This window comes from Hermetia illucens, chromosome 6 (genome assembly GCF_905115235.1).
Source record: "Hermetia illucens chromosome 6, iHerIll2.2.curated.20191125, whole genome shotgun sequence".
In the NCBI taxonomy this organism is placed as follows: Eukaryota; Metazoa; Arthropoda; class Insecta; order Diptera; family Stratiomyidae; genus Hermetia; species Hermetia illucens.
The window spans coordinates 94,713,054-94,740,067 of record NC_051854.1 but is presented as its reverse complement, the minus strand read 5'-3'; the positions used below and the strand labels follow the sequence as shown (position 1 = coordinate 94,740,067).

At 45.7% G+C, this 27,014-nt stretch overlaps 1 protein-coding gene across 2 annotated transcripts in view; it reads right to left on the bottom strand.

Moving 5' to 3' along the window:
• The window catches only part of LOC119659813 (tachykinin-like peptides receptor 86C), a 491,301-nt gene that overhangs the window by 96,214 nt on the left and 368,073 nt on the right, over positions 1-27,014 (bottom strand). For both annotated transcript variants that reach the window (XM_038068094.1, XM_038068095.1), the window contains exons 3-4: positions 17,521-17,734; positions 17,323-17,457 (exon numbers count right to left, since the gene is read on the bottom strand). In XM_038068094.1, coding sequence (XP_037924022.1) covers positions 17,323-17,457; positions 17,521-17,734 — 349 coding nt within the window. The remainder of the gene's footprint in view (positions 1-17,322; positions 17,458-17,520; positions 17,735-27,014) is intronic.

Genomic DNA, 27,014 nt, shown 5'->3' with positions numbered 1-27,014 from the left:
TACCCCCTACGGAGAAATCTGTATAAGGCATTGTTTTCGACTCAATAGAAAATTTGCCTTTAGTGCTTACCGCGAAGCAAACTAGAAAGGAAAGTACGGCAACTCTAAACTTCAGAGAAACTGGAAATTTGACTTCGGCCGGCCCATCCGCGATATTACAGCCCAAATCTACCCGTAAACGGAAGAGGAAGTTTCCGCAAAATGGAGCTTCAGCTACTAAGGAGGGGGGCTACAGGCTGAATTCTTGCTGTCAGGACCTTGTCTTTCACCTTTACCAGGAAAAGCAGAAGCTGGTGACGTGAGCGCTATTGGTTTACCGCCGGTATGTGGAAATGGACGCAGGCGGCCCAGGCACCGTGAAACTGGGAAGACTCCAAGCCGGCACAGATGCAGGCTCTGCAGAAGAAGGTGAAGCACCTTTGGAATGGAGACATGGTCGTGGCTGCACCACTGGATGGGGTAATGTCCAGAGAAATCGGATGGAAGGAATCAGAATCTTTGGTGAAAGTGGGAACAAACTGAGACCCAAACTGGACGCACCAGACTCCTCTGTCAGCGGTAATGCGCGCAACAAGCGTAAGACCAACATACCAGTGGTAGGCAAAGCTCTATTGTGCTCCGCCACACGGATCAGAGCCGGTGTGCCGGGTGGTGATCAAATCAGCGAAAGAGATCTCAGTGAAGCTGGTCCCTCCCATAAGAATACGAACACGAAGGTGGGACCGTTGCTGTGAGAGTTTGTTCTAAGGATGGCTAAATGCCAGGGGGGCAATCCACCAAGCCAAGATTTGACAATCAAGGTTGTCACAATGAGCTCCTCCATTTGGAGTGAACTGATAAGGCTGCCTTAAAGTGGCTACAGCAGTTAATCCCAGCTTTGATATCCTGCAGTCGGCCCAAGTTCACTATTAACATATGAACACCAAGATGCGCGATACAGAACATGTCGGATATTAGTTACTTGGCCTTCAAAGGAAAGCAGGGATCATCATCCGCAAGTTGGGTGAACAGAACTCGAGCAGGGACTTCGGATACTGGAAGACAAATTTCATAAATGCTAGAAGGGTCAAATCTAGAAACGTGGAGGGTTTAAGCTTACTATTCGGACTGGTGGCAACGTCAGCACCGAAGACGAATTAACCAACAACATCAAACCGCACTGGTCAAACACAAACACGAAGAAGAATAAGGATAGGAGAATACAACTTTGAGACCGTTGACAATTTCTCCTATCTGGGGTCGAAAATCACAACCGATAACAACTACGATGATGAAATCCGCGCACGGTTGTTGTCAGCCAACAGAGCCTATTTCAGCTTACAAAGACTGTTCCGCTCGAAACGTCTCACCATAGGGTCAAAGCTCTTACTGTACAAGACAATGATTTTGCCGGTCCTCATGTATTTCTCGGCCCCCTACATGAGGATGGACGATTCCGTAGCATACACAATGGCGAAATCTATGAGCGATACCATGACCGTCCGGTTGTGGATAAAATTCGGCTCAATAGGTTACGGTGGGCGGGTCACTTAATCCGTATGGATGAGGATGATCCCACCCAGAAAGTCTATAAGGGCAATATCTATGGTAGAAAAAGAAGACGAGGCAGACCCTGCCTAAGATGGAGCGATGGTGTGGGCCAGGACGCCAGACAGCTTTTAGGGATATCGAATTGGTGGAGCTCGGCGCAAAACCGGGATGTCTGGAGTTCCTTATTAAGGCAGGCCTAGACCGGATACCGGTTGTTGCGCCGTTGATGATGATGATGATAACGATTCGGACTGGACCAAAAGAGTCTGAATGTGCTCATGGTCAGTCAGCCAATGGTGCTTCACTTTTTCCTAGATAGATCGAAATTCAATCGTATCAGGTGATGCTGTAGAGCATCATCTCCATTTTGAGAGCGAAGAGTAGTGGTGGTGTTCGATTCGCTTTCCAAAACGGAACTGCACCTGGAGGATAGAACACCCAGTAACGGAACCTCCGTATGGAGTTCGCACTGGCGAAGGGACAGTAGAGGGAATCTACCTCTAACTACTCCTATACCACTTACGGAACAGGCGGAAGAAAAGGAAGCCAGAGATGTGAACGAAACTGACTTAATGACAGTTCATGTGACTCAGTGAAAGTGTTAAGTAGAAAACAGACAAAAGTTCTGCGTAATAAGATGAGACGTTTCAGGAAGGAGGATATGGGAACTAGTGTATCTCTAAGTGCGGCTTTTCTCAGGGAAATCAAACACAAGAGGATCGAATCTCAGGCGATATTGTGTCAGCGAAGGCCGATCATACGCCGACATTGGATATGCTTCTAACTATTTTCCATAACCTATTAGACTAAGTTGATGCCTAAAAACATAAAGGTTAATCAAATCAACCTGCAGCATGCACGAAAATGCGTCGTTCGCCCCAGCGCCCAGTGAAGGACGCAATAAGGACTGAAATACCGGACGAGACATCGGGATGCACAGAACCGAGAGGAGGACTCGCAAAGTGATGCGGCACCTGCAACAGAGACAGTAACCCAGATAGTCCCACGCAGTTCTATAGTTGTGGAAAGAGGCACAGCGGAAACCGCCGAAACTAACCAAATGGTTTCGAGTATAAACCTAGTGAGAGCGCTGTCGGCTGTTGTGGCAAAAGCTGAACAGGAAAGATTTATTAAGAAATGCGCGGCACCTTTGAAGCGCATTCAATTTGCGACGTTCCTCCAAAAACACGTCAGGGAAGGGGTGAAAAACGGGCTCATGGAGCTGGTGGAGCTCCTGGACAGAATTTCATACGATAGGCGAACGTGGAGAGTAAGAGAAAATCCGCGGGAAGTAGAAACGGCCACGCCTCCGATTAGAAAACTACGAACGCCAAACGAATCGCAGACAGCCCATTGCAGAGCGAACTGGGAAAAGAACGACAAGAGGAAGAGACATTTGAAGGAGACTTCACTCAGGTACTCTCCAGGGCATAAAAGTAGAAGGCGAAAGGGGACAAGAGGCAACAACACATCGCGTCATCAGAAAAACCTCTGCTTAAAATTAAGGCGGACACGAAGGACGGAGCACTAAAAGAAAAGGTGGGGAGACGAAGGAGGACTAGACCGCCAACTTTGCTTATTAAGCCGACGGAAGGTAAGGCTTTTGAGAAAGTCCTCAGTGGAATCGCTTATAAAATCAAACCCGTCTTCCATTCGTAAAACGAAGGGTGGCGGAGTCCAAGTCGAATTAAGCGTGAGTATAACAAATAAAATAACGTTCTGGGAAGCAGTCAAGGGCCTTCTGGGAGAAAAAGCTTTGGTTTCCAGCCTGTAACCCACGTGTTTTCGGGAAATCCGTGACATTGACGACCTCACAGTAAAGAACGAAGTAGAATAGGCCATCAAGCGCGAATGTCCGTAGGTACCCAATTTCTGGATTGGTATCACCTCCACAAACTCCCGAGGCCGAAAACTCGTTGGGGTGGAAGTTGCGGAGTAATACGCGAGGAAACTTCTAAACAGCGGGAAAATCAGAATTGGTTGAGTAGTGTGTAGGATACGAATCCAAGTCGTCCCAACCAAATGTTACAAATGTTTGGATTATGAGCACACACCTCCAACCTGCTGGGGACCTGACAGCAGGGCAACATGGCATAAGTGCGGCCAGTCAGGCCATAAAGCGAATAATTGCAATGAAAAGGAGAGTTGCGTCCTTCGCAGGGACCGTGGCGCGTCTGATGCGAACGTTGTGCACATTGCGGGCTCGGGGTGGTGTCCAGTCTTCGGAGCAGAACTGGAGAGATTCGTATCCTACAAATCAATGTGCATTGGCTAATGCAGTTCGCTGCGGAGACCAAAATTGATTTAGTGGTCATCGGTGAGCTGTACCGAAACAAAGAGCCAGTTTCATGGCACCCTGACATATCAAGTACTGCTGCCATGTGGAGTCGGGACGGCACCTTCCTTAGGGTTCTTACACAAAGCCGAGGGGACGAGTGGTAGTTCTAAACACCGGATTCATCCCATCGTTCCCGCGCCCAGGCTACGAGGGAATCAGGTGTAACCTTCGCACCGAAGTCGCTGGTGGACGGGTCGCGAGTTCTGGAAGACTTGACGATAAGTAATACATTTCCTGCTAAGTGGTGGACACAAACTATCGATGTGCGCCACCCTGGCGCTCTTTCTGCGCATGGAACGCTGCGAAAATGAACACCGGGAGGTTTGTCTAAACTCTTAGAACACGTGGGACAGCGTTAGAAGGTAGTCCTGGGAGTGGTGGCACTACAGCTGACACTGTCATAAATTCTGTAATGAATCTGATAATGACGACCTGCGGAGCCTCCATGCCCAGGAGGGCATCGAGACGTGGCAAACCTTCTATGTATTGGTGGACAGTGGAAATCGCAGAGCTCCGGAAGGAGTGTCACAGGCTTCGCCGCTTAACACAATGTCTAAACGACTGGGAAGAGGCATGACAGAGTTCAGGACAGCCAAAAGGAGACTCTGCAGCGAACAAGGCGAGGTGTCGGTGTTAAGTAGGCTATCGGCAAATGTTGGGGGTCCTATGTCTAGCAGGCGACGCCTCCTGATGAGTTCAACGCAGTCTGTCCTACTCAGAGTTATGGGCTGACGCTCTTGGCAAGGAGATATATCGTAAGCGTCTCGTGCAAGTACAGAGGCGGAGAGTTTTGTGGGGGGCGTCTGCGTACCCCACTGTCTCTGAACCGGCTGTGATTGCGATCGCGGGAGTGATCTCTGCTGCCTTCTTCCTAAGGAGCGTCAAGCCATATACAAACGCAAAAGAGAAGAGACAAGGGAGGTTGTTGCTCGTGGAGAACGGCAGAGGCAGATGAGCTGCGTAAATCATTGGCAACTTAGGTGCGTAGCTGAATCGGAAGCATGGTGAGACTAACTACTTCCCCACCTAGTTCTTAAGTGGACACGGAAGTTTTCAGTCTTACCTACACAAGATTGGAAAAGCACGATCTGCAGATTGTGTATTTTTCAATGGAGTTGCGGACGACATCCATTACAATTTTTTTTCTTGTGGAAGATGGGATGGGATTCGTTAGCGGCTCTATTTAAGCATAGGGGATCTCTCTCCAGACAACTTTGTCGAGGAGATGCTGAAAAGTGCTGACAGGTGGGGCCGTATCGCGTTCTATTTGCAAAGAAGGTAGAGCACGATGGGTGGAGGAACCGGATGGTGGGGGGTTCTTTGAACTGACATTTCCCTTCCTCCTCTCCCCTCTCGTTGGTGAAGGAATTCCCCGATTGGAAAGGGGAGGACTGGCCCGAAGTAACGTGGCAAATGGTTCCAGGCTAGCTCTTTGACGATGGTGAGGTAGCCCGACGACGTACCGTTGCGGGGGTCCAACACTCTGTGCGTAAATGCAGTCACCTACCCCACCCCAAAAGAGAAATGGATTACTCAATTTACAGCCCCTGGATATATGTATTCAAAGCAGTGCAATGAGAGCAGCTCATAGACTAATTCGATTAAATCTATTGGAAGAGTTACTGGCATAACTGAATCCATTTGTTACGATGCTTTCTAATTCCCGGGTCCCCACACATCTGTTTGGTAGAAGGTATGAAGTTACCTTGAAAGGTAGAGAGCACTGGGAAGTGCCATAGAAATGCGTGGCGGGATGTCTTCTACACCAATGCCTCAAAAACCGAACAGAGTTTTGGAGCCGGAGTGTACCTCTCAAATAAAAACGATGTGTGGGCTTTTCCTTCGGGCAGTATGTAACGGTTTTTCAAGCCGAAGTATACATGATCCTAAGGGCGACAGATTGGATGATTGCCGAGCGGTTGAAGGGCAGACCCATTGCAATCTGCAGTCATAGCCAGGCTGCATTGAGAGCTTTGAGTAGTCCTTTGATCGCTTCGAAAGCCGTTCAGTAATGGCGAAATCGTTAGAGCTCTATCTCTCGACTCAATACAGTGGAACTAATCTGGGTACCTGGTTACTGTGGCGTAGAGGGGAATGAAATCTCGAATGCTTTAACCAATGACGGTTCAATTTTCTCATCATCCCATACGGCAAACTTTTCCTCTCAGAAACAAACATGCATTCCGCAAAGTATGCCCTGTTGAAAAGTGAAAGGACTTGCAGGAGTATTGTAGGCTTTCTGACAGGCCATAATTCTCCACTACGGACTGAGTGCTCCGAAGCTATAGATTCTCCCCCACCACAACCACACACCCATTCACACCAATTTTTATTGTTCTTCCGCCGGGTCTGCCAGTCTCCCATTCATCTAATTGTTAGTATGATAATGCAGAGCTTAACAATAACAATAGCAGTTGAGGGGGATGGGTTTAGGGTGGTAGTAAACGGGAACAAATTATTTATAATAGGATTAACTTGAAAGAAGGATGTTGGAAGTACTACCTGCGGTAGAGGTACAGGTAGAGGAAACAAATGGAATGAAGGAGATGTAGATAATTATAATAGATGAATTTTCCTGGCGTAGAAGCAAATCAATGGAATCCCTGAGATGCTTTTAGGCTATGGAAGCAACAGACAATACAGCTATTTTTGTCAGTCATGTCATGGGGAATTAAAGTTTCTTTCATATAGACTAGGGTGCCAGCGATGGTCCAACTAGATAAAAAATTTCGGGAGCCCTGAGGAATAAAATGTATAACCAGGAACAGTAGCAAATCTGATCAGCTATGGTTACATCGAGTTGAATTTCCTCTAGATATCATCCACCCGAAAGATATAAACCTATAGATTTATGGGGATGAAATCCTGCCATGGATTCCCAAAAAAGGATGATTGATTGCTGACAACACAATTGCACTTAGCTCAGAAGAGACATTTTTAGTTTCGTTATTCTGTTGGTTCGCCATTCTGTTGGTTTTTGAACAATATGTCCTGTTGGAGTATTGTCGAAATTATCTTTGATAGCGATGAATGCAGCAGCCATGAGTACATACATAGCGTTTCCAGTGGGAGAATGAATTTACTGAATTTTCCTGGGATGAAAATTCAGAGTCAAAACGGACGTGTGTATTATTGATCACATCATATCAGCTCTTTCGGTTATACGGAGAGTGAAATAAATTACTGTTAACCATAAATCATCTATTTACTACAGATTGCGAATATGCTGGATTCGCTCCAGTCATCGTTGATAGTCCGTGGTGGATTATCTGCCAATGAGCGTGGTATACTGCTTTTGTATATAGGCGGATTCCACTCGGAAGAGTAAATACCACATGCAGTAATTACGGACTGATATTAGGAATAACATCAGTCCTTATATGATAGTGTATAGTAGATATAAGATACAGCTCTAATCAAATTAACAGAGCAGACTGTGTTCTGACAAATAATTGGTAAATCATACAAATTCGCCAAAAAGGGACTTTAAGAGTCCTTTGAATGTTATTCATTCATTTGAAGAACAAAGGATCCGAACATTTCTATAAAAAAGGCGTAATTTATTTATGAAAGTTGCCGTAAAAGAACTGAATAGACGTAAAAGGTTGACATAAACACTTGAATTGACATCCCCAAACCGTCTGGTCGTCTGCTGTACAAAACATCTAAATTGGAATAGGGTCAGACGAAATACTTGGTCTTTTTGTCATTTGTACGCTTGGCGGATTTCATGCTTTGCTATTGCTATTTTCATTAGGGAATTTAGCCTGTGAAATGACGACCATTCAATCTTTCATACTGTATTTTCTGAACCTAATTTATTGTGGTATCTATAGCTTTGGTATAGTATTGATTACAGAATAGAAGTTAATTGGTGTAGCCTTAAATAACCTCCTCTGATAAGTGTCAAATTCGTCTTTAATTATAAGAAGCAAGCCAACAACCTACTGAAATGTGGTAGGAAGTGGGAAGCAGAAATGTTGTTGACAAAGATTTATTCTGTAGATAATTTAACCAGGAATAGGTAGGAGTTAATTGACCTAACTCTGATCTGATGAAGTATCAACACAGACTGAGATACATACATACATTTGTACCTTATTTAAAGTTAAGTTTTCTCAAGTTATTTATGAATGAATATTGGGTCATCATCTAAAAGCAGCCTTATTAACGTGGTATGAACGTTAGAGAAAGTCATATTATCTGAAAAACTGGCACGTGTAGCATTTTTAAATTTAATATGTAGTTCATATGTGACTCTTTAGAAGCCAGGCCTTTCGTCTCCCAAGACTGTTAGTAGCCACACCCTACTATTTACGAAACGCGGCGGATCTAGGCCAAAGAGTCAACCTCCCCGAATCGGGGGTGTTATGCGGGCCGTGACCATTGGATAGTTTTCAGTCGGTGGTAATTGACTGTATTCAAAAGAGCCTCGACTCAGTGGAGGCTTCTATAGGGTTCAGGAGGGGGAGGTGGAGACTATGGCACGCGGACCATCTAACCCCCACACTTGTGGGAATCATATCACAAGCGAACACAGAAAAAAACTAAAAACAAACAAACGGGACCCCGTATCACGCACAAACTGACCCATCAGGCGGAGGCGCATCTTCGTAACATTGAGAGCCAGCTGACGACACGAATAAAGGGAGAAGTTGCAAGTCAAGCAGTGGAGCCAAGGTCAACATTGGCAGGGAAGAGCAAAAATACATCTGGAGTTACCATATCAGACGTCAGGAAGGAGTCTGGTCTCAGTGACGCAGGTGCCAAACGATATGTGTGCTATCTGAAGGACGGCCTGAAACGAAAAGAGACCCTTAGAAAGGCTCAGGACAGACCTAAGTACTCTTTTTTTTTTTTTTGTGGAGGAGGTGGAAATCTTCAAAAAGACACTGGTCTGGACACACCAGCGTGTGGGATTTTTACCCACTAAAACCACCCCCGACTCCCTCCCTGCCCCGCGGAACCACCATAAGGTATTACATCACGGGGCGGAGTCAGCTCACTCTAGCTTTGTCACCATTCTTCTATACGCGGCGCATGTGACCGCGTTTTTCTCCTTTCCTCTGCCTTTCGCAATTTATCTTGAATAGATGCGATCATGGAGTTGACCGCATCCCAATTCTCTTGATGTGCTAGCATTTTCGGTACCAGATTTTCTGGTACCAGCACCTCTCCTAGAGTCTCCTCTAGATTCCTCCTTTCTTACACAAATCTCGGACAGTGGAAAAATACATGCTCTGGGTCCTCTGGGACTCCATTGCAATTTGGACAATCGGGTGAGGTCTCCAATTTAAACCTGTGAAGGTATTGGAGATATCCTCCGTGTCCCGTGAGAAACTGGGTGAGATTATAATTAATCTCACCGTGTCGTCTCTTCAACCACTCCTTGATGGCAGGAATGAGCCTGTGCGTCCACCGGCCCTTTCCCGAGCGTTCCCACCGCTCTTGCCATCTATTTATGGATCTCTCCCTCTCAGCGTTCTTCGTCCGCGATGAGGAAGAGGTTGGCTTTGCATTGTATATATTCGCCATCTCATCTGCCAAGATGTCAATCGGCATCATTCCAGAGATAACGAATGCTGCATCATCTGAGACAGTCCTGAAGGCAGAGCATCCCTCAGGGCTGTCCTCCTGTAGACTGAACTCAGTTTGGTAGCATTCCCTGACATCCACAACGCCTCCCTCCAAACTGGGGTCGCATAGAGCATAATCGAGGTCACCACCCTGGCTATAAGCAACCGAGAGGTATGCCGTGGCCCTCCCACGTTCGGCATCATCCTGGCCAGGGCCATACTAGCAGTGGATGATTTATCACAAACATACTGTAAGTGTTGCTTATAGCTGAGCTTCCTGTCTATCACCACCCCCAAGTATTTGATGGTCGGCTTGGAAGTGATGATATGATTCCCGATTCTAACACAGGCGTAATTTCTCTTCCGGCGCTTCGTGATGAGAACCGCTTCTGTTTTTTCCTCCGCAAGCGTCAAACCAGAGCTCTCCAACCAGCATTTGACAGCACTGATTGCCTCGCTTGAGTATAACTCAGCATCTTCAAGATGCTTTGCGACAACAACCAGTGCTATGTCGTCAGCGTAACCCACCATTGTGGCTTCCTCCGGAAGGGGAAGATTAAGTACATCGTTGTACATGATGTTCCACAGTAATGGGCCCAATACGGAGCCCTGTGGGACACCAGCGGAAACAACGTACTCCTGCGGTCCGTCATCAGTGTCATACCATAGCCTCCTTTCAGTTAAGTAACTATCGACGATAGCAGCGAGATATTCGGGAATACCAATCTTCGCTAGGGATTTGCGTATTAGATTCCAATTGGCCGAATTGAATGCATTTTTCACGTCCACGGCTACTACCACGCAATATTTGCTGGTACTACCCTTTCCGTGAATTGCATCTTCGGCCAAACCAGTAACCAATTTGATGGCATCAATGGTTGATCTAGCTTTTCGGAACCCATACTGCCGATCTGAAAGGCCGCCTTGGTCCTCAACAACCGGGAGTAATCTATTATAGATTACCCGCTCTAACATTTTCCCCACCGTGTCCAAAAGACATATGGGTCGGTATGACGATGGTTCACCTGGAGGTTTACCAGGCTTAGGCAGAAGTACCAACTTCTGTCGCTTCCAAGCCGCCGGAAATATTCCTTCGGACATGCACGCTTCGAACAGCTCAGCGAACATGTCCGGCCTGGATTTCACGGCAAGCTTAAGGGCCTTATTCGGCACTCCGTCCAGGCCCGGCGCTTTATTGTCTCCTATTCTGCCGCAGATCTCCAGCAGCTCGTCTCTGGTGACTGGAGGAATTGCCGTCACATTCAGAGGTGGCCGGAATATGTCGGTGCTCTCCTCTTGCTGGGGGAATAACCCCTGGATGATTTTCAGCAAGAGGGTGGGACACGTGATCTGCGGAGAGGAGCGGCCTCTGAATCGTCCCATCACTATTCTATAAGCACTCCCCCACGGGTTGATGTCCGCTTCTGAGCAGAGCTCCTTAAAGCATTTTGTCTTGCTTCGCTGGATGGCGAGGTTGAGGGTTTTGCGGGCTGCCTTATAGGCGCACTCTTTCTGCCCCTGATCGGCTCTACCTACCGCCCTCTGAGCCGCTCTTGTGGCTCGGTGGCAGGCTGATCGAAGACCGGTCAGTTCATCATTCCACCAGTAGTTTGGTCTTCTACTGGGGAATGAGCACCTCCTAGGCATAGACGCGTCACATGCTTTGGCGATGCATTGAGCCAGATGGACGGCTCTTTCCGTAGAGGCGTCTGCTATATCAGGTTGATCTAACCACACCTCTAAGAAGCTCTGCTCATCCAAAGATTTTGCAGACCAGCCTGAAACCTTTTTCGGTTTTGGGCATGATAGCTCTTTGCCCTGTAGCTCGACACATGTCTCAAAGAAGATTGCCTGGTGATCGCTGTGGGTGTAGCGTTCGCTGACGCACCAGGACATACCACGAGCCAGCGCAGGGCTGATAAAGGTCAGGTCTACAACCGAGCCTGACCCCCCTTTTTGAAAGGTGTTTACGGCACCTTCGTTAGCCAAAACCATGTCCATCTGCGCAAAAGCCTCTAATAGACTGCGCGCCTTAGCATTTGATTCTCTGCTACCCCACTCTAGGGCCCAAGCATTGAAATCACCAGCAATCACCTTTGGACTTCGTCCCCTTGCGTCGAGAACAAGATTATAAAGCATTTGCTCGAATTCAAGCAGTGTCAAACTTGGTGGGGCGTAGCAGCTGGATACATATACACCACTTATTTTCGCCCACTGGCTGCCTGACTTGCAGTACATTGTATGGCTTGTCGACCACAAACCCATATCGCCGCTCCACCAGTCGAATCTGTGACCCATACGCCACCGTGGCGGTTTCTGTACGGTTCACTTATGATGGCAACCTCCATCTTAGATTCGAACGTGGTCTGCTCAAGTAAATCCTGAGCGACCCTGCAATGATTGAGGTTTATTTGAATAAACCTCATTTTCTCATTGCAGTGAGCGCCTTCCTAAATTCCGGACATTTGGCACTTCCGGCAATGTGCCGGTTATCCTGTCCCTCTTTGGCTACGCACAACCTAAGTACTCTGCATCAGAGCCAAGAAAGCGAGGACCAGCAAAAATTAGCCAGCAAGAGGGAAATACTTCCAAGAAACCTAAACTCGAGACCAAGAGAAAGGAAATCTCGGGGCAACCGGGGGCGAAGGCAGGAGCCGGGAGGCCCATCGTAAGCTATGCAGATGCGATAAAGAGTATTCGACTGGCCATACTGCCGAAAGTATTTTTGGTGCAAATACTCACTAGTGAGGAGCAAGAAATAATTGCGGACCTCACCGTCATGAAGATGTGTGAGGGATAGAATAAGGAGCGCATGTTCACCGGCATATGCTTTCGACCAGGTCTTATGCTAGTAGACTGCTCGACGGAGGACACGGCGGACTGGCTTAGGATTATAGTTCCTAAACAGCCAGGTTGGAAGAACACGGAACTGTGCTGGAGATGATATACCAGATGCACACATGGTGACGGTCTACCTTCCCAAACCCGCAGTGATTGAGAGGGCGAAGTTTCTACGCTGCCTCATCACTCAAAACATGGATTTCCACACATGGTTATAGAGAGTTTTTAGAAATAAAGAGGGCAACGCGAACTCCTCGGAGTAAGGGACTCATGTCAATAATTGCAAGGGCAAGGGCAAGTTTGAAGGATAACACTGGAATTTTTCTGGCTCAAGAACCCTGGATATTCTGGGGGCAGCTTCGCAGTCTGCAAGGAGGAAGTATAGAGATAATTTGGGATTCCTCTTGTGAAAAGCCAAGGGCTTGCATTATTCTCAAAAGAAATTTAAGATAAATAGATGTGTCTATCCGAATTTTTAACTGGAGGCCTCGTGGCTGTCCGAGTCGCATTGGAAGCCGGGGGAAGGACTCGGGGGACAGTCGTGACATCAGAATACTTCCCAGGAGGCGACAGTCGTATCCCACCGAAATTAGTTGTTAGACTGGCAAAATTTTACGAGAGGAAGGCACTACCAACGTCAATCATGAGTTCTGGAGAAGCAGGGACATAAATCGAAGAGGTGAGTACCTTCTGCAATTCATTCTTAGTAATAAGTTAGAAATACATAATGTAAGGAGCACACCACCATTCGTGACCAGTACCAGACAAGACGAACTAGACTTAACTCTAGGGTGTCGGAGTGCCTTTTATGTCACATATCACAGAATAATCTGATTTAATATTGAGGGTAGCTCGGAAGTAAAAAGAATCATAAGGACTCCCAGGAAAGCAAACTGACACTCCTACACAAGATTCCTGGGTGACAAAATGGCCCATTCACAGATCAGCGGCGACATCAGGAGTGAAAAAGAGCTAGAAACATAGATGTAAGGCCTAAACAGAGTCGTCATGTACACATATAAGGCCAGTTATCCGGCTAAGACAGTCAAGTCATCGAGGGATGTGCCCTGGTGAAAAAAGAATCTTGCCATAATGAAAAGGGAGATCCAAAAACTCTTCGATCGGGGGATGGCTTTGTTTGGTATGACGCTGAGGCCGGGCGCTTTGTTGTCTCCTAGCCTACCGCAATCTTCAGTATTCGCCCGTCGTTACTGGAAGTATTACAGCCAGATCTAAAGATGTCTGTAGACTGTAACCTCTTGTGTTCTTCTGAGGCAACAAACCCTGAACGATTTTCGGTAGGAGATCGGGACATGTAATTTGTGGGGCCGCCTGACCTCTAAATCTCCCCATTACAACCCTGTAGCCGCTTTCTCATGGGTCTATTTACGGCTTTGAGCAGAGGTGCTTGAAGCAGTCGCTCTTGCTTCGCTGTATAGCCAGCTTCAGGTTTCTTCGGGCTTCCTTGTAAGCTCGTTGTTTCACCTCCTGGTCAATCCTACCCATCGCTCTCTGAGGCGCTCGTCTGGTCCGATGTCACGCCTACCGAAGATCCGATAACTCACTATTCCACCAGCAGTTGGACCTTCTACTAGAGAAAGTATAACGTCTCGTCATCGATGACCCGCATGCCTTCGCGATACACTCCTTGGTATATAGGGCTCTTTCCGAGGGTGTACCTTGTATAGTGTCCTGGTTCAACCACACATCTATGAAAGTTTGCTCGTCAATTGCTTTCGCAGACCAACCTGAATTTCCCCATTCTATGGCCCATGCCTTGAAATCACCGGTGATGACTTTCGGTTTCCGTCTTTCATTCGTCATTGAACTTCCTCATTCTGTGGCCCATGCCTTCAAATCACCGGCGATGACTTTTGATGTCTGTCCTTTTGCATCCAAAACCAAGCTGTCCTTAAATTCGACCAACGTCAGACTTGGAGGATCATAGCAGCTACAGACGTATATGCCGTCTATATTTACCTATACGAACCTACTTGTGGACTGCCTCATACATTCCTCTATGGCTTTTGTCCCCGTATGCCTACAAGGTCGTCCCACTTGTTGGATCGGCTGCCCATACATTATTGTTAAGGCTTCTATAGGGTTCGCTTATTGTAGCCACTTTCACCTCTGCTTCATCAGTGGTCTGCGAGAGCACATCTTGCGAGACCCTACAGTGATTGAGGTTGATTTGGATCTCGCTGCACTTAGCGCCTTTTTGAACTCGGGAAACTTCCCGCTTCCGGCAGTATAACCGCCGTCCAGGCCTTCCTTTCTATCGCAAAACATGAATTTGGGATCCTTGTTATAATTCCGAGCAATGTGACCTACTTCACCACAACGTCTGCTCCGTATGAGAGACACTTGAGGCATCTCGTCAATGAGATTTGCTCTCTAAGACGACAAACTATCCATCCAATGGAGACCTTTCCGACATCCAGCAGCGCTGCTTCTGCTGATAGCCGGATGGTCGGCTTCTGCGCACCCTACGGCTTTCTAAGGCTTACAATTGGTGCCTCCTGCAAATCGTGCTACTAGAACAGCTAAGGGAACGCAGATTTCCGCTTTAGAAGTGACCTCATCTAGGTCCTTGCACTATATAGCGATTTCATGTTTTTGAGCACGCACGGTAGCACTTTTCCCAAGTAAATTTTTGACTTGGCTGCGAAAGCCTACAGCATGAGATCTCCCTTCTGATTCCCTGGATCCTGCTTACATTCCCCTCAAGTCTTCTTCGTATGTTTGCATAGGACAAACTACCCGTGATAATTGCCTCGGGACCGATCCTCATTCTCTTCTTCTTCTTTTTTGACTTCCTTCGTCCAACCTTAGTCCAACCGCCGTGTACTATTTTCCCTCTATCGAGGTTTTAGGCACCTTCTTCAAAGTGGCTGGTACGTCTTTTTGTTTTTTTGGGAACTTGCTGATGTGTTGGATGTTCGTTTTCCTTTTCCCGAACCCTCCTTTTCCTATGTCCATCCGCGGGTATACGGCTAGGTGTCACTTGCCGAGGACTGGCAGAGGTACAAAAATGCACTGACAGGCTATATAAAGCTAAAGCCAAAGACAAGGCAATATCTTTTGTCGGTCTGAAAACACAAAAACAGGAGAACAGGATACGCCTGCTTCTTACAACTTACTTCCAGGGGTCCTACTTCAGGGCGAAAGGCAATAACATTCTGCCCAACACCCGAACATCCCACAGAAGGGGGAAGAAAGTTTAATTGGAAACTAGCAAAAGAGGCATGTTCGGAAGCTAGAGTAAGATGGGCACGGGGAACCCTTTAACCATTGAAATCCCATCACCACTCCAGACGTGCCTAGAAATCATCTTAGGATCTCTCCTAAGAGTGGTAAGGGGCATCATAGCCTTGGGATATATACCAAGGGTATGGAGACGGACAAGAATGGTTTTTATTCCGCGAGCGCGCAAAAAGGATCCTTCTCACCCTAAATCTCTCAGACCAATCTGCCTGACATCGTTCGTACTTCAGACGGTGGAGAAGGTCATGGACAAATATATTGGAACTAACACTTTAATGTCAATGAATCACTAGTAATTGGTATAGAAACGCGGGGCTGCGTATAAATCCAACCAAGGCCAATTTAGTACCATTCGTTAGGATGCGAAAGTTTGATCACCTGAGAGCCACTAGAGTACATGGCATGGAGATGAAACGAGTGACAGACGGCAAATCTTTTTTACTCTGGAAAACACATACTGAAAACATATGCCAGAAAGCCACAAGGGCTCTGATGACTTGCAGGTCCATAGCAGGGAAAAAATGAGGCCCCATCCTGAAAATAATACTCTGGATATACATTACAATAGTAAGGTCAATGATTGAAGCGGTAATCTGGGCAGAAAGAGCAGAACTCAGCACAATAGCCAGAGAGTTACACAAACTGTGTATCAGCGGAGCAATGAAAATCTGCGCAACAGCATCCCTTCAGGTCCTTCTGACATTGACTCCTCCCCATCTGCATATACAAAGGCAAGCAAGGAGGGCGATCTTCAGAATGTCGGCGAATACCAGTAAGGTGAAGAGCCTCCTAAATCGAAGGAAAGTGATATTCTTTCTAGGCTATCCCGAATAACTGATACCAAGGGAAAACATGACGACGAGGTTCCATTTCGATAAGAAGTTTGAAACATTTTGGAGCAACAGGGCAAACTAGGACAGCGTGACATTGACATACGGCCTTAACCCACAACTGATTACCTGTTACATTGACGGATCCCTTACAATAAAGGAAGCAGGCGCAGGAGTCATTGGTCGAAGGAAAATGCACAACTAAAAGGTAACCATACCAGCATATTTCAGGCCGAAATCTACGCTGTAGACCGATGTGCCGCCTTCGAAAGGAACTATAGGTGGCAGAACACTACTATTCTAACAACCAAGCAGCTGTTAAGGCATTCAGGTCCTACTCGGTAAATTTCAAACTGGTATGACAATGCCTTAACAGACTGAACACTCTCAATAAAGTCTAGATACTCTGGGTCCCAGTTCATATTGGGTGGGAAGGCAATGAAGCAGCGGGCGTGCTGCCCGCTGTACGGTCCAAAGCCATTCTGTGTTCATAGCTACGACTTTGAAAAATAAAGACGAACGTCTGAGGGAACACTGGGCGAACTTAACACGAATGCAACAGTCAAAGGTGCCCATAGGGGGATACGAATCCAAGCGCTCGAAAGATTGTTTAAACCTCACCAAGAAGAGCCTCCTAATTGTTGCGTGAATACTCACTGGTCATTGCAGGCTAAACTATGACCAGGGTAAGCTTGGGTTATCTACGGATATTCTCAGTAGATTTTGTGAGGAGAGTGATGAAACCTCCACACATGTTTTCGCCACTTATGCAAAGTATCTCCGACGAACACAAAACCAAAGATTCATGTAATTTCATACTGAATTAATTTCATCGTGAAAACCGTTTTGATAAGGAAGGAAGAGTTGTCCTCTATGATTACGATTCCTGATGAAAATCGTCCTTTACAAAATAAAATAAATATCGTTTATAAAGAAGACTTACGTTTTTGTCATAGTTGCGGAATACAGGAGACAGGGTGCCGCCAGCATGCAACTGAAGAGCCAAACTAACAGAAGAATCATGCGTACTTTCCGTCTTGACGCCCTTCTTTTCAAAGGGTACACTATGGCTATGTATCTGGGGGAACAAAATATAGGGAATCGATAATTTCAGAAATCTTTGTCTTTGCACCTGACTTACCTGTCGAAAGAGATAGCTACTAAAGTGAAAACCGACGTTGAAACCGTTACGTTCGCCATGAAATTATTTATAGTGCAATATAATGAGCCGAAAGGCCAGTCTGAATTCAGCATAAAAATGAAATTGAAAATGCAATTCAGCGCTGACATCAGTAGGTCGGCTATGCTTAGGTTCAGTAGAAAATAGTTGGTGATACTTCGCATACTTTTATGACCTGTGAAAGATAGTAAAAGTAAAGGTTATAAAACAAAAACTTGTAAACCATTCCAGAATCTAAAATATTGCAATTTAGGAAGATGTAATGACTGACATGCAAGCAGACGTCAAAAACGCCTCAGATATGGACATCCCGGCTACGACCTTTGGCTATCGAAAATTGACGCGCGCCCTTGAAAATGGTAACAAAAACCCTCACATGATCGTTTGCTCCAACTAAAGCAGGAATATAAGTTGGACATTTTGAGCTTAAGCGAAGTAAAATGGCAAGAGTTCGGAGATTATTCCTCTCTTTCTTGGTACACCAATGGCTCTGTGCTTTTGCACTCTGGAAAGCTGAGCCGTACAAACCATTTGGTGTCGCGCTGTTTCTTAACGCTACCGGAAAGGGCGCTCTCCTGAACCGGGGCCCAGCTTTTGACAGACTTCTGACTGGAGGATTCCAGTCCATGTTAAGGCGCATCACAATTGTACTACGCACTTACGAAGACTACTGAAAGAGTGGAGAAGGACGCTTTTCACGACCAATTACATTGTAATCGTGATGGGTGATCTGAATTCCAAGATGTGATCCGACAAGAAGTTGCTCGGACATATGAGGAGGAAACACGGTCTTGGCGATCGTAATGATAATGGTGGGAGCTTTGTGGGTTTCTTCAACTTCCATCGCCTCGTCATTGGTGGCTCATTGTTCGAGCACAGAATCTGGCATAATGTCAGTTGGGTGCCAACTAACAGACGCTGAAATCGGCCTCGAAAGAGATCTGATGATCGTTTCCGGTCGACACTTCAACATCGTACTCATGTATGATCGACGTGTCGCTCGACAGTAAGGGAGCTATCGTGGTAATCACATGGCAGATACACTGAGCTCAGCATTCCGACGCAGAGCATTGCCACCATCAAAACCGCTTTTCCTTGGTTGCTGCGCAGGTCATTTGCCACATCACAACGGGGCATTATAAGCTCTGACTGCAGGATCATGGAAGCAGATCGATGAACGAAAGGAGCCCAAAGTTCTGTTGGCCTGGAGGAAATTTGCTATTACACTAGTCACGAAAACAGAAGATGCCGCAGAACGCCTTGATTTCAGAAATGTATACCGCATCACCAAAGAATTTGCACTAACGGTCGACTTCTCGTCGACGATTACAAGCCACTGATGAGGTGGTAAGGACACTTCACCATAGTTGTTAATCGTATCACATTCGGTGAGGTTCTTTCTTTGTTGTGGTTGAAAGGGCTTGTCACGGTGACATGTGGGTATGGACTGTTGCCCCAAGTAGAAGAGAAATCATTTTGGCCGTAAATGCACATAAACGGTGGAAAGCCGTTGGACTTGACGGTCTCCACGCAGAATTATTTTTCGCTGCATGAAAATTTTGGAAATCGGAGATCTTTATCGGAGAGTGGAAAAAGGGGACGATCTGGAAGATTCAAAAGAAGGAGATCTGTTTTGAGTATGACAATTGGAAGAGTATCTGCGTGCTCACCGCCGTCGAAAAAATAATGGCTCAAATAATGCTGGAACTTATCAAAGAACATCTCGAAAGCTTGATCGACAGAAAGCAGGTTTCCACTCTGGATCTATACCCTACGGATCATTTTGGAACAGTGCGCGTAGTTCAGATGGTCACTGCGCCTACTTTTCATAGTGTATATTTGGCATGCAACAGTCAAAGGGTAGTACATGTCCCAGGACTAAACGTGGATTGGTACTTGCGATGGAGCATAGAACCTGGAAAACGCCTGCTGAATCAACACCTCTACTACCACTGCCACGTGGTGATCGCTGAGACTTCGCAGAAATTGCAATCGGAGAAGGATGAAGGCGAGTCTCCCGCGCCTAAAAACCGGACATATTGTACTAACTGCTCTTCCAGGGTGGGGGTTCGGTGGTGCCGACAATCCTACATCGATAATCGACGTTACGAAGTCACAGAAGGAACCTCGAACTGAACTGACAACACAAAGACGAACCCGGCAGCGACAATAGGATAACGATTTGCACATTTTCTCATGGAATGTGCGCTCTCTGTACCGAAATGGAGCTGCAAAGCAGCCGATACCCTGTCCCAATATAAGGCTAATCTAATAGTGTGCAAGGGATGCGTTGGACAGGGACTGGTCTGCTGAAGGAGAGCCCCTACACCATATATTATCGTGGTCATCCAGTAAACCATATGCTCGGAGTAAGGTTCTTAGTCAGCCAAATATAACCCGCTGTTATCAGTTTTGAAAAAGGAGGTGGGGGAATGGATGCAGCAACAACGAGAGTTATTATGACCTCCGGCGAGCGGAGGAGCTATTTCACAGACGGGAAAGGGAAACCTGGAGAACCAACAAATCTGTGAACACGAAGCTCGGAAGTTTTACCAACAAGTCAGCAGAATGAAGCCTTACACACCTCGATGCTAATCCTGCCGAAACGAAGAGGGAAATCTGATTTCCGACATATGATGAACTGCTCAATAAACGGCAGATAGCCCCATACGCCCTGAACATCGTTAGTCCATAACAAAGTGGCTTCAGATCAGATTTTCTCTGGGCGGCAAATGATAGAAAGAATGCTGCTGCTGCGAGAAGAACATCTCAAGATGTACAGTTTGCCTTCATCCAGATTGAGCAAGTCGCGTGAGATCTCCGACTGCATATTAATGAAGGCAAGACGAAGTGCAACGTCAGCATCAAAGAACAAAGAACGAACAACATCGAATCGCACTGATCAAACGAAAACAATAAAGATAGGAGACTGCAGCTTTGAGACCGTTGAAAATTCCTCGTATCTAGGATCGAAAATCGCAATCGCTAACAGCTACGATGATCAAATTCGCGGACGGTTGTTGGCAGCGAACATGGGCTATTTCAGCTTACAAAAACTGTTTCGCTCGAAAGGTTTCACCATAGGGTCAAAGCTCTTACTGTATGAGACAATGATCTTGCCAGTTCTTATGTATTCCTGGGAGCCCTGGGTTCTTAGAAAGAAAACTTGCGAACTCTTGGCTGCGTTCGACAGAAGAATCCTCCGAATACTTTTTGGCCCCTACATGAGGATGGACGATTCGGTAACCTGATGAGAATGATCTAGCCGAGAAAGTCTATAAGGACAAAATCTAGGCTAGAAAAGGAAGACGAGGGAGATCCTGCCTGAGATGGAACGATGGTGTAGGTCAGGACGCCAAACAGCTTTTATATATATATACAGATTTTGGATATATATATATAGATATCGAATTGGTGGTCCTCGGCGCAAAACCGGGATGTCTGCAGTTCCTTATTAAGGCAGGCCTAGACCAGATACCGGTTGTTGCGCCGTCGATGATGATTAAATTGGAACGCCGACACTTCAATCCCGATAACTTTACTGAGTCTCCTTTTCACACACTAAAATTCCCTTCACCCTCAACTAAAGACAAAAATGATGTTCCTATTTAGTTTAATCTTTTCATTTCTTTTTTAGAAATTCAATCCCGATATTGTATTAGTTTCAAAGTAACAAAAGTTCATTTAGCATGGTCTTGCAAAACAATTTTTTAAGATCCGGAGAGGATTTCACAAGTTCCAGCAAAAAAAAATGTCCGAGTTTCTCCAAGGCACCAAATGAACTCCCCGGTCCAGCTGATCAGCTGTCCATCTACCAGCCGATCTCTGTTTCATTAATTCTTATTCCATCAAGTTGAAAGTTAAAATTGGAATGTACGGATGGGAATTAGCAGTGAAGGGTTACGTAAAGTTTATAGAAGTGTGCTATTATGGATAGGAGATAGGAGATTCGCTGCAAAATATCTCTTAACTTCACCCTAAGGGCCCCTCATGCATATACTCTGGCCGCCGTAAATTACTGAGCAATAACTTATACTCAATATGCAAAGTTACATAATACCTTAAAATCTTAAATTGTTTGTTGAAAGCAACATCTTTCACACCTGAGAAGCGTGAAACTTGCAGTCTCTGTTTTCTTCTTTGTTGAACTTTTTCATCGCCATGATCATCAATCTCTCAGAAAGGAAATAAACTACTAACAATAACAAATTTCCCATCTCAATTCCTGGCAATCGGGTATAAGTACAAGATCCTTCTATATTGTATATTCATACCCGCTTGACTCCTTGGAAGCTTTGAAAGAACTTCATGAAAACTATTCCAAAGGTAATATATCAGCTTCTTTGGAGATTACGTTATAAAAGAATATCAAGGGGTAAAGAAAGCATAAGTTAGGCAAATTACATGTTCCTTCAATACTGGGAGGAGCTGGAGCAAGTGAAAGTTCTTAAGGAAGCGAACTCACATGTAGTTCCGCTCATATGGCTCTTCAGTCTCGAAGATGTGAAATTATTCGTAATATATTATGTGCTCGCTAAGCTACTTTACTCTATTCAAGATACTTAAGTGTAAATTTATGACAAGCTTACAGAAGTAAGCTAGAGCACAAATTTATGATTGTTAATATTGGCGAAATGTGGGTCAAATACGCTCCATAAGCTCTAGATATTAAGGAAGGTTATGAAAACGCTTTTTTCATACCATGCCACATACCGAATATATTTTGTTTTTTGTTTTTGTTTCTTCCTCTGTCTCTGGTCTGCCGACCCCTCTGTTCGGGGCTAGAAACCAAATTTAAACGAGAACAAGTCGAAAATCGGAAGTTCGAGGCTCCAGGTATGAAAGGTTTCCTAATCTTGTGTAAGTAAATTTCAGACTACTCACATTTGAGAATATTTTGATCACGCTTGGGAATCATGCTTGATACTATAGTCTATACTACAGCTAATTTTTCGATTGAGTAGTTTCTGAGAAGGGCTCCATTAAAAAAATGGTCAATTTCCGGCCTCTAAACTTTCCGCCTTTCCCGAAATACATAAAAACTAAGACTGGCTTCGGAAAGTACTAATCGAGAAAAAAAATGTGTACTTCCCCTTTTACATGTTTTCAACTCATCGTAGAAAAATGCAACCCACTGTATGTGTGAGTATTCACAGTTTCGTGTCAATTGGTACAGCCCTTTTTGAAAAAATTGGGTGTGACAGATAGAACTCTAAGTGAAAAGAGGGATGAAGACGGCTACGGTTTCGTACCAGGGCAGATGCAACTCATCAGATGCTGCGTCACCTCTGCTCTGGGGCCAGCATAACCGAAGCGACTCGCATGCATTGTACGCTCCTTTTTATAATTCGTGAAGCACAACAAGGGCACATCATTATATCCAACGTAAATCCGCCCATAGTTTGGACCAAAACTTGGCCGAAGCTAGACAGGTGAGGCAGCATCTGATGAGTTGCCTCTGCCCTGGTACGAAACCGTAGCCGTCTTCGTCCCTCTTATCATTTTTGAGCTTTGGATGTTAACCCAAAAAGAGGAGTCCGTGGACCATAAAGAGTGGGAACAAGTTTCTCTCCATGGTCCGGGCCGACATCAAGTGGATGCGGACTTAGGACTCCTCAATCCCTAAAAAGATCTCCCATCAGGGTGCAAGCGCCAGGTGATGTGCAAATATGTGTTTATGAAATTTCTTTTTAGATTTTCCATGGGCTAGTGTTTACTCATTCCTGCTGGGTGGACCAAAATGGCTAGGAGGTACCCAGCAAATGAAAGTAACATGGAAAAAGAGAAAAGGAGGAAACTTGCGGTGCGCGGGCTCAGAACCCCAGTACCGACGGCTTTTGGGAGTGAGCAAGCGGTCTCCTGGTCGTCGATATCACCGTGGCATATAATGCAATAAGTGATTTAGAGCTGGAAAAAGAAGTGTTCAAGCGAAGCAAGTTATTGCCAAGAACACCATTAACGAATCCAAAAATGGTGGGTCGAAAGGAGATCGCTGCCCTACTAACACGGTTTCGACACTCACCACATTTGTCCAAGAAGGACAACCACAGGAGGTACTCCGAGTGCAAGAAATTGACCCATTGAGGAGAAGCTCTTCAATTCTCCGATCTCCACGAATGCCAAAGACGCCAAAAGATAAAAAGCACGTTAAGTACAACGGGTGAAGGTGCGTTTAGGAGTAGGAATCCGGCCAACATTCGTGGTGAACAGAGCAAATACCTTTCAAGCAGCTTAGAGCAAAAATAGTTGAGCTGTCTGAGTCTGAACACCAGGCTATTAAGGACATGATGACAGCCATTAATAGGTCGCAAGAGGAGGAAAGAGACCCCAAGGAAAAGCCTGCCATTCTAACAGTGTCACAGGTGACCCAAGTGACACCGAATCGTAGTGTCATCGTAGTGTCAACCGTTCCGAAGAATGGAACTAAAAGCAAGGACGCACTTGGGACACATGTTTTTTACCACAATCGAAGGGAAACCTAAGTGGAACGAAAACGGTGGATGGACGAAGGTCGTTAATAAAAAGGCGAAAAATAAACGGAAAGTGCGAATTCTCCCAGAGGCAATTGTTATCTCCACTCAGGGAAATTTGTCAGACGCGCAGATTCCAAAAAAAAAAGTGAAAACTTACCCAGACCTAATCTGGGTGGAAATGTCAGCAAGGTCCGATGGACCCAAAAAGGCGATCTAATGTTTGAACTGAAGAAAATCCAATTTGGACAAAACCGAAGGCTTTCGTACCCATGTGAAGAACTCGCTTGAGGAGAATATCACAATTCGAGCCCAAAAACACCAGATCTCCATTTTTGGAGGATTTTGACGAAATGACATCCAGAGAAGAAATATGCATTGCGTTGAAAGAATAATTTGAGTTGGAGGAACTGGAAGAAGAATCCATCATAAGTTTGAGAAAAGCCTATAGTAATACTCAAAAGGTTACAATACGACTACCAGTCGAGGCAGCGCAGAAATTATTGTCGGTCGGAAAGGTTCGAATTGGATGGGTTGTCGCTGCTTGCGAGAGCAAATTTCATTAAAGAGGCGCTTCAAGTGCCTCATGTGTGGATACTTCGCGAAGGTATGCAACGCCTGCATTGGTCTACCCAATCGAGGCAGAAGGTGTGGCGAGAAAGGACATATCGCCAAGGAGGGAAATATGGTCCCCAAATGCCTATTGCGCGATGAAAAGGAAGGAAGGGATAACCGGCATATTGCCGAAAGTGGTAAATGCCCGGAATTCAAGTAAGCATTGACTGCAATGAAATAAATCTTAAGCAGGGGTTTCATTTAGACGAAAATGATCGGTGCATACGTGTACAACCCTACCTAGTCTCACATTGCTGAATTTGAAGACATGTTAGATTATGTTGTTCTCGATTCAAGGGGACAAAGTCCAAAGGTGATTGATGGTGACATCAACGTTTGTGCCCTACAGTGGGGAGTCCTCTTAGAGGTTTTTGCTCGGTTGGATTTAGTTTTGGCCAATGACTTCAATCGTAGACCTGACCTTTGTCAGCCCTGCACTGGTACGTGGTATGTGCTGGCATGTTAGGGAGGACTACACCAACAGCGATCACAAGGCAATCATCTTTGAACTGTGGAGGGAGCCGCAGATCAGGGAAACAGGATACCTAGAGTCGAGAAGGGCATAAGGTTTGTCTTCAAAAGCAGTGGACGAGGGTAGCTTCTTGGAAGTGCGGCTAGGCCAACCTACTAAGGCACGGAGAGAACTATCCATGTCACGCAATGATGGGTCCATACCTAGAACGTGCGCATTCCCCAGGAATATACCCAAATGCTGGTGGAATAGCCTTTGATCAGCCTGCCAGACGAATGCCCCTGAGGGCGGTAGGTAAAAGTACCACTGACTACTTTTTGATCGGCAGTTTGAGTTCCGTAAAGCCAGATCAACCACTGATGCCATCAAAGTGGTTACTGGCTGGGCTAAATGTCATTCATAGAAGGGGTTGTACCAGCAAATATTGCGTAGTGGTGACCCTGGACGTAAGGAATGTATTTAATTCGGCCAATTGCAACCTTATACGAAAGTGCCTGGCCACGATTGCTGTTCCCATCTGTTTCGCAGCTATTGTCGATAGATACCTATGAGAACCGACTCTCTGGCATCTTAGGTAACCCCGACGATATCAAGAAAAAATGGATCTAATACTTTAAGAAATTGCTCAACTCAATGGCTGCACAGCGAGAAGTACAGCTTCGAAGAACCTGGAAGTTATAAACAACACATCAGTCGAACCTCCTTATATTGGAGAGGTGAAAGTACCCCTGCGAACCCCTGAATGGTATTCCAGCTGAACTATTACAGAAGGAGGAAAAATGTTATGAATTTAATTTCGATGTACATCAGCTCTTCGTCGACTTCCTACAATCGTATTATGCGCAGGTTCTGCCTACCGGAAAAACTGGCACGAATAATCGAACTGACGATGGTTAAGACTGAATTCCATGTGAAGATGTGAAGGTGCTTGGCGAGCTAACGCAGTGCTTTAAAACGAACTGTGGGATGAAGCAAGAGATGGACCATTTCCCATACTTTTTAACCTAGCCCTTGAATATTTTATCCGCAAACTGGAGTTAGGTGCCATGGGAACATTGTTCGCAAAATCTTCGCAATAATGGGATTCGTCCACCACATGGCACGTCCAGACGCCGAGGAATTATTCAATAATTAATCAAGAAGACAGGCGCAAATACAACAAAACCTGATAATGGGCGACTTTAAGTTTGAATACGTGAACAACTTTGTATACCTAGAAGTGAACATAGCGAAATATGGTAATGAAAAGGACTAAGTTCAGCGACGAATAATGATAGCCAACAAATCATACTTTCAGTCTTACGAACAATGAAAACTTAAAGGGTGTACAGGAAAAATGAGCTCCATAATACGACCTATGCTACAGTATGGCTGTGAATCGTGGGCTCTAACGTCCTCCGAAGTGCATCGACACATTGGAACGTCGAGTAGTTGGACCGGTAAAAGATGGAGCTGACTGGCAAATTAGATACAACCATGAGTTGTATCAGCTCTATCACGTCCCAATGGCATCAGTGGTGGTAAAATTACAAAAAATGCTGTCGGTTGGTCAGACAGAATGGATAGACGATAAGCAGGGTATACAAAAGCACACTCGAAGGACGCCGCCCAGTGGGAAAGCCACGCAAATGGTAAGAGCACTCAGTGGACGAGGCCAGTAAAAAGCTGCTGAAATTTTCCAACTCGAGAACGGGATCAAAAGATCGAGGTGGCTAGAGGAAGTCTATCCAAGGACCAATCTCTTCTGTCGCGCCATTGAAGAAGAAGAAGAATTCCTTTCCTCCAGGCACCCATTTACCTACCGTAGTTCATTAGTTTTAACCTTAGATAAAGTTAGCTGCTAAGGTTCCTTGTGGGTTAAGTTCCTTATAGGTTAACAGGATCGTTCCTCCAAGGGC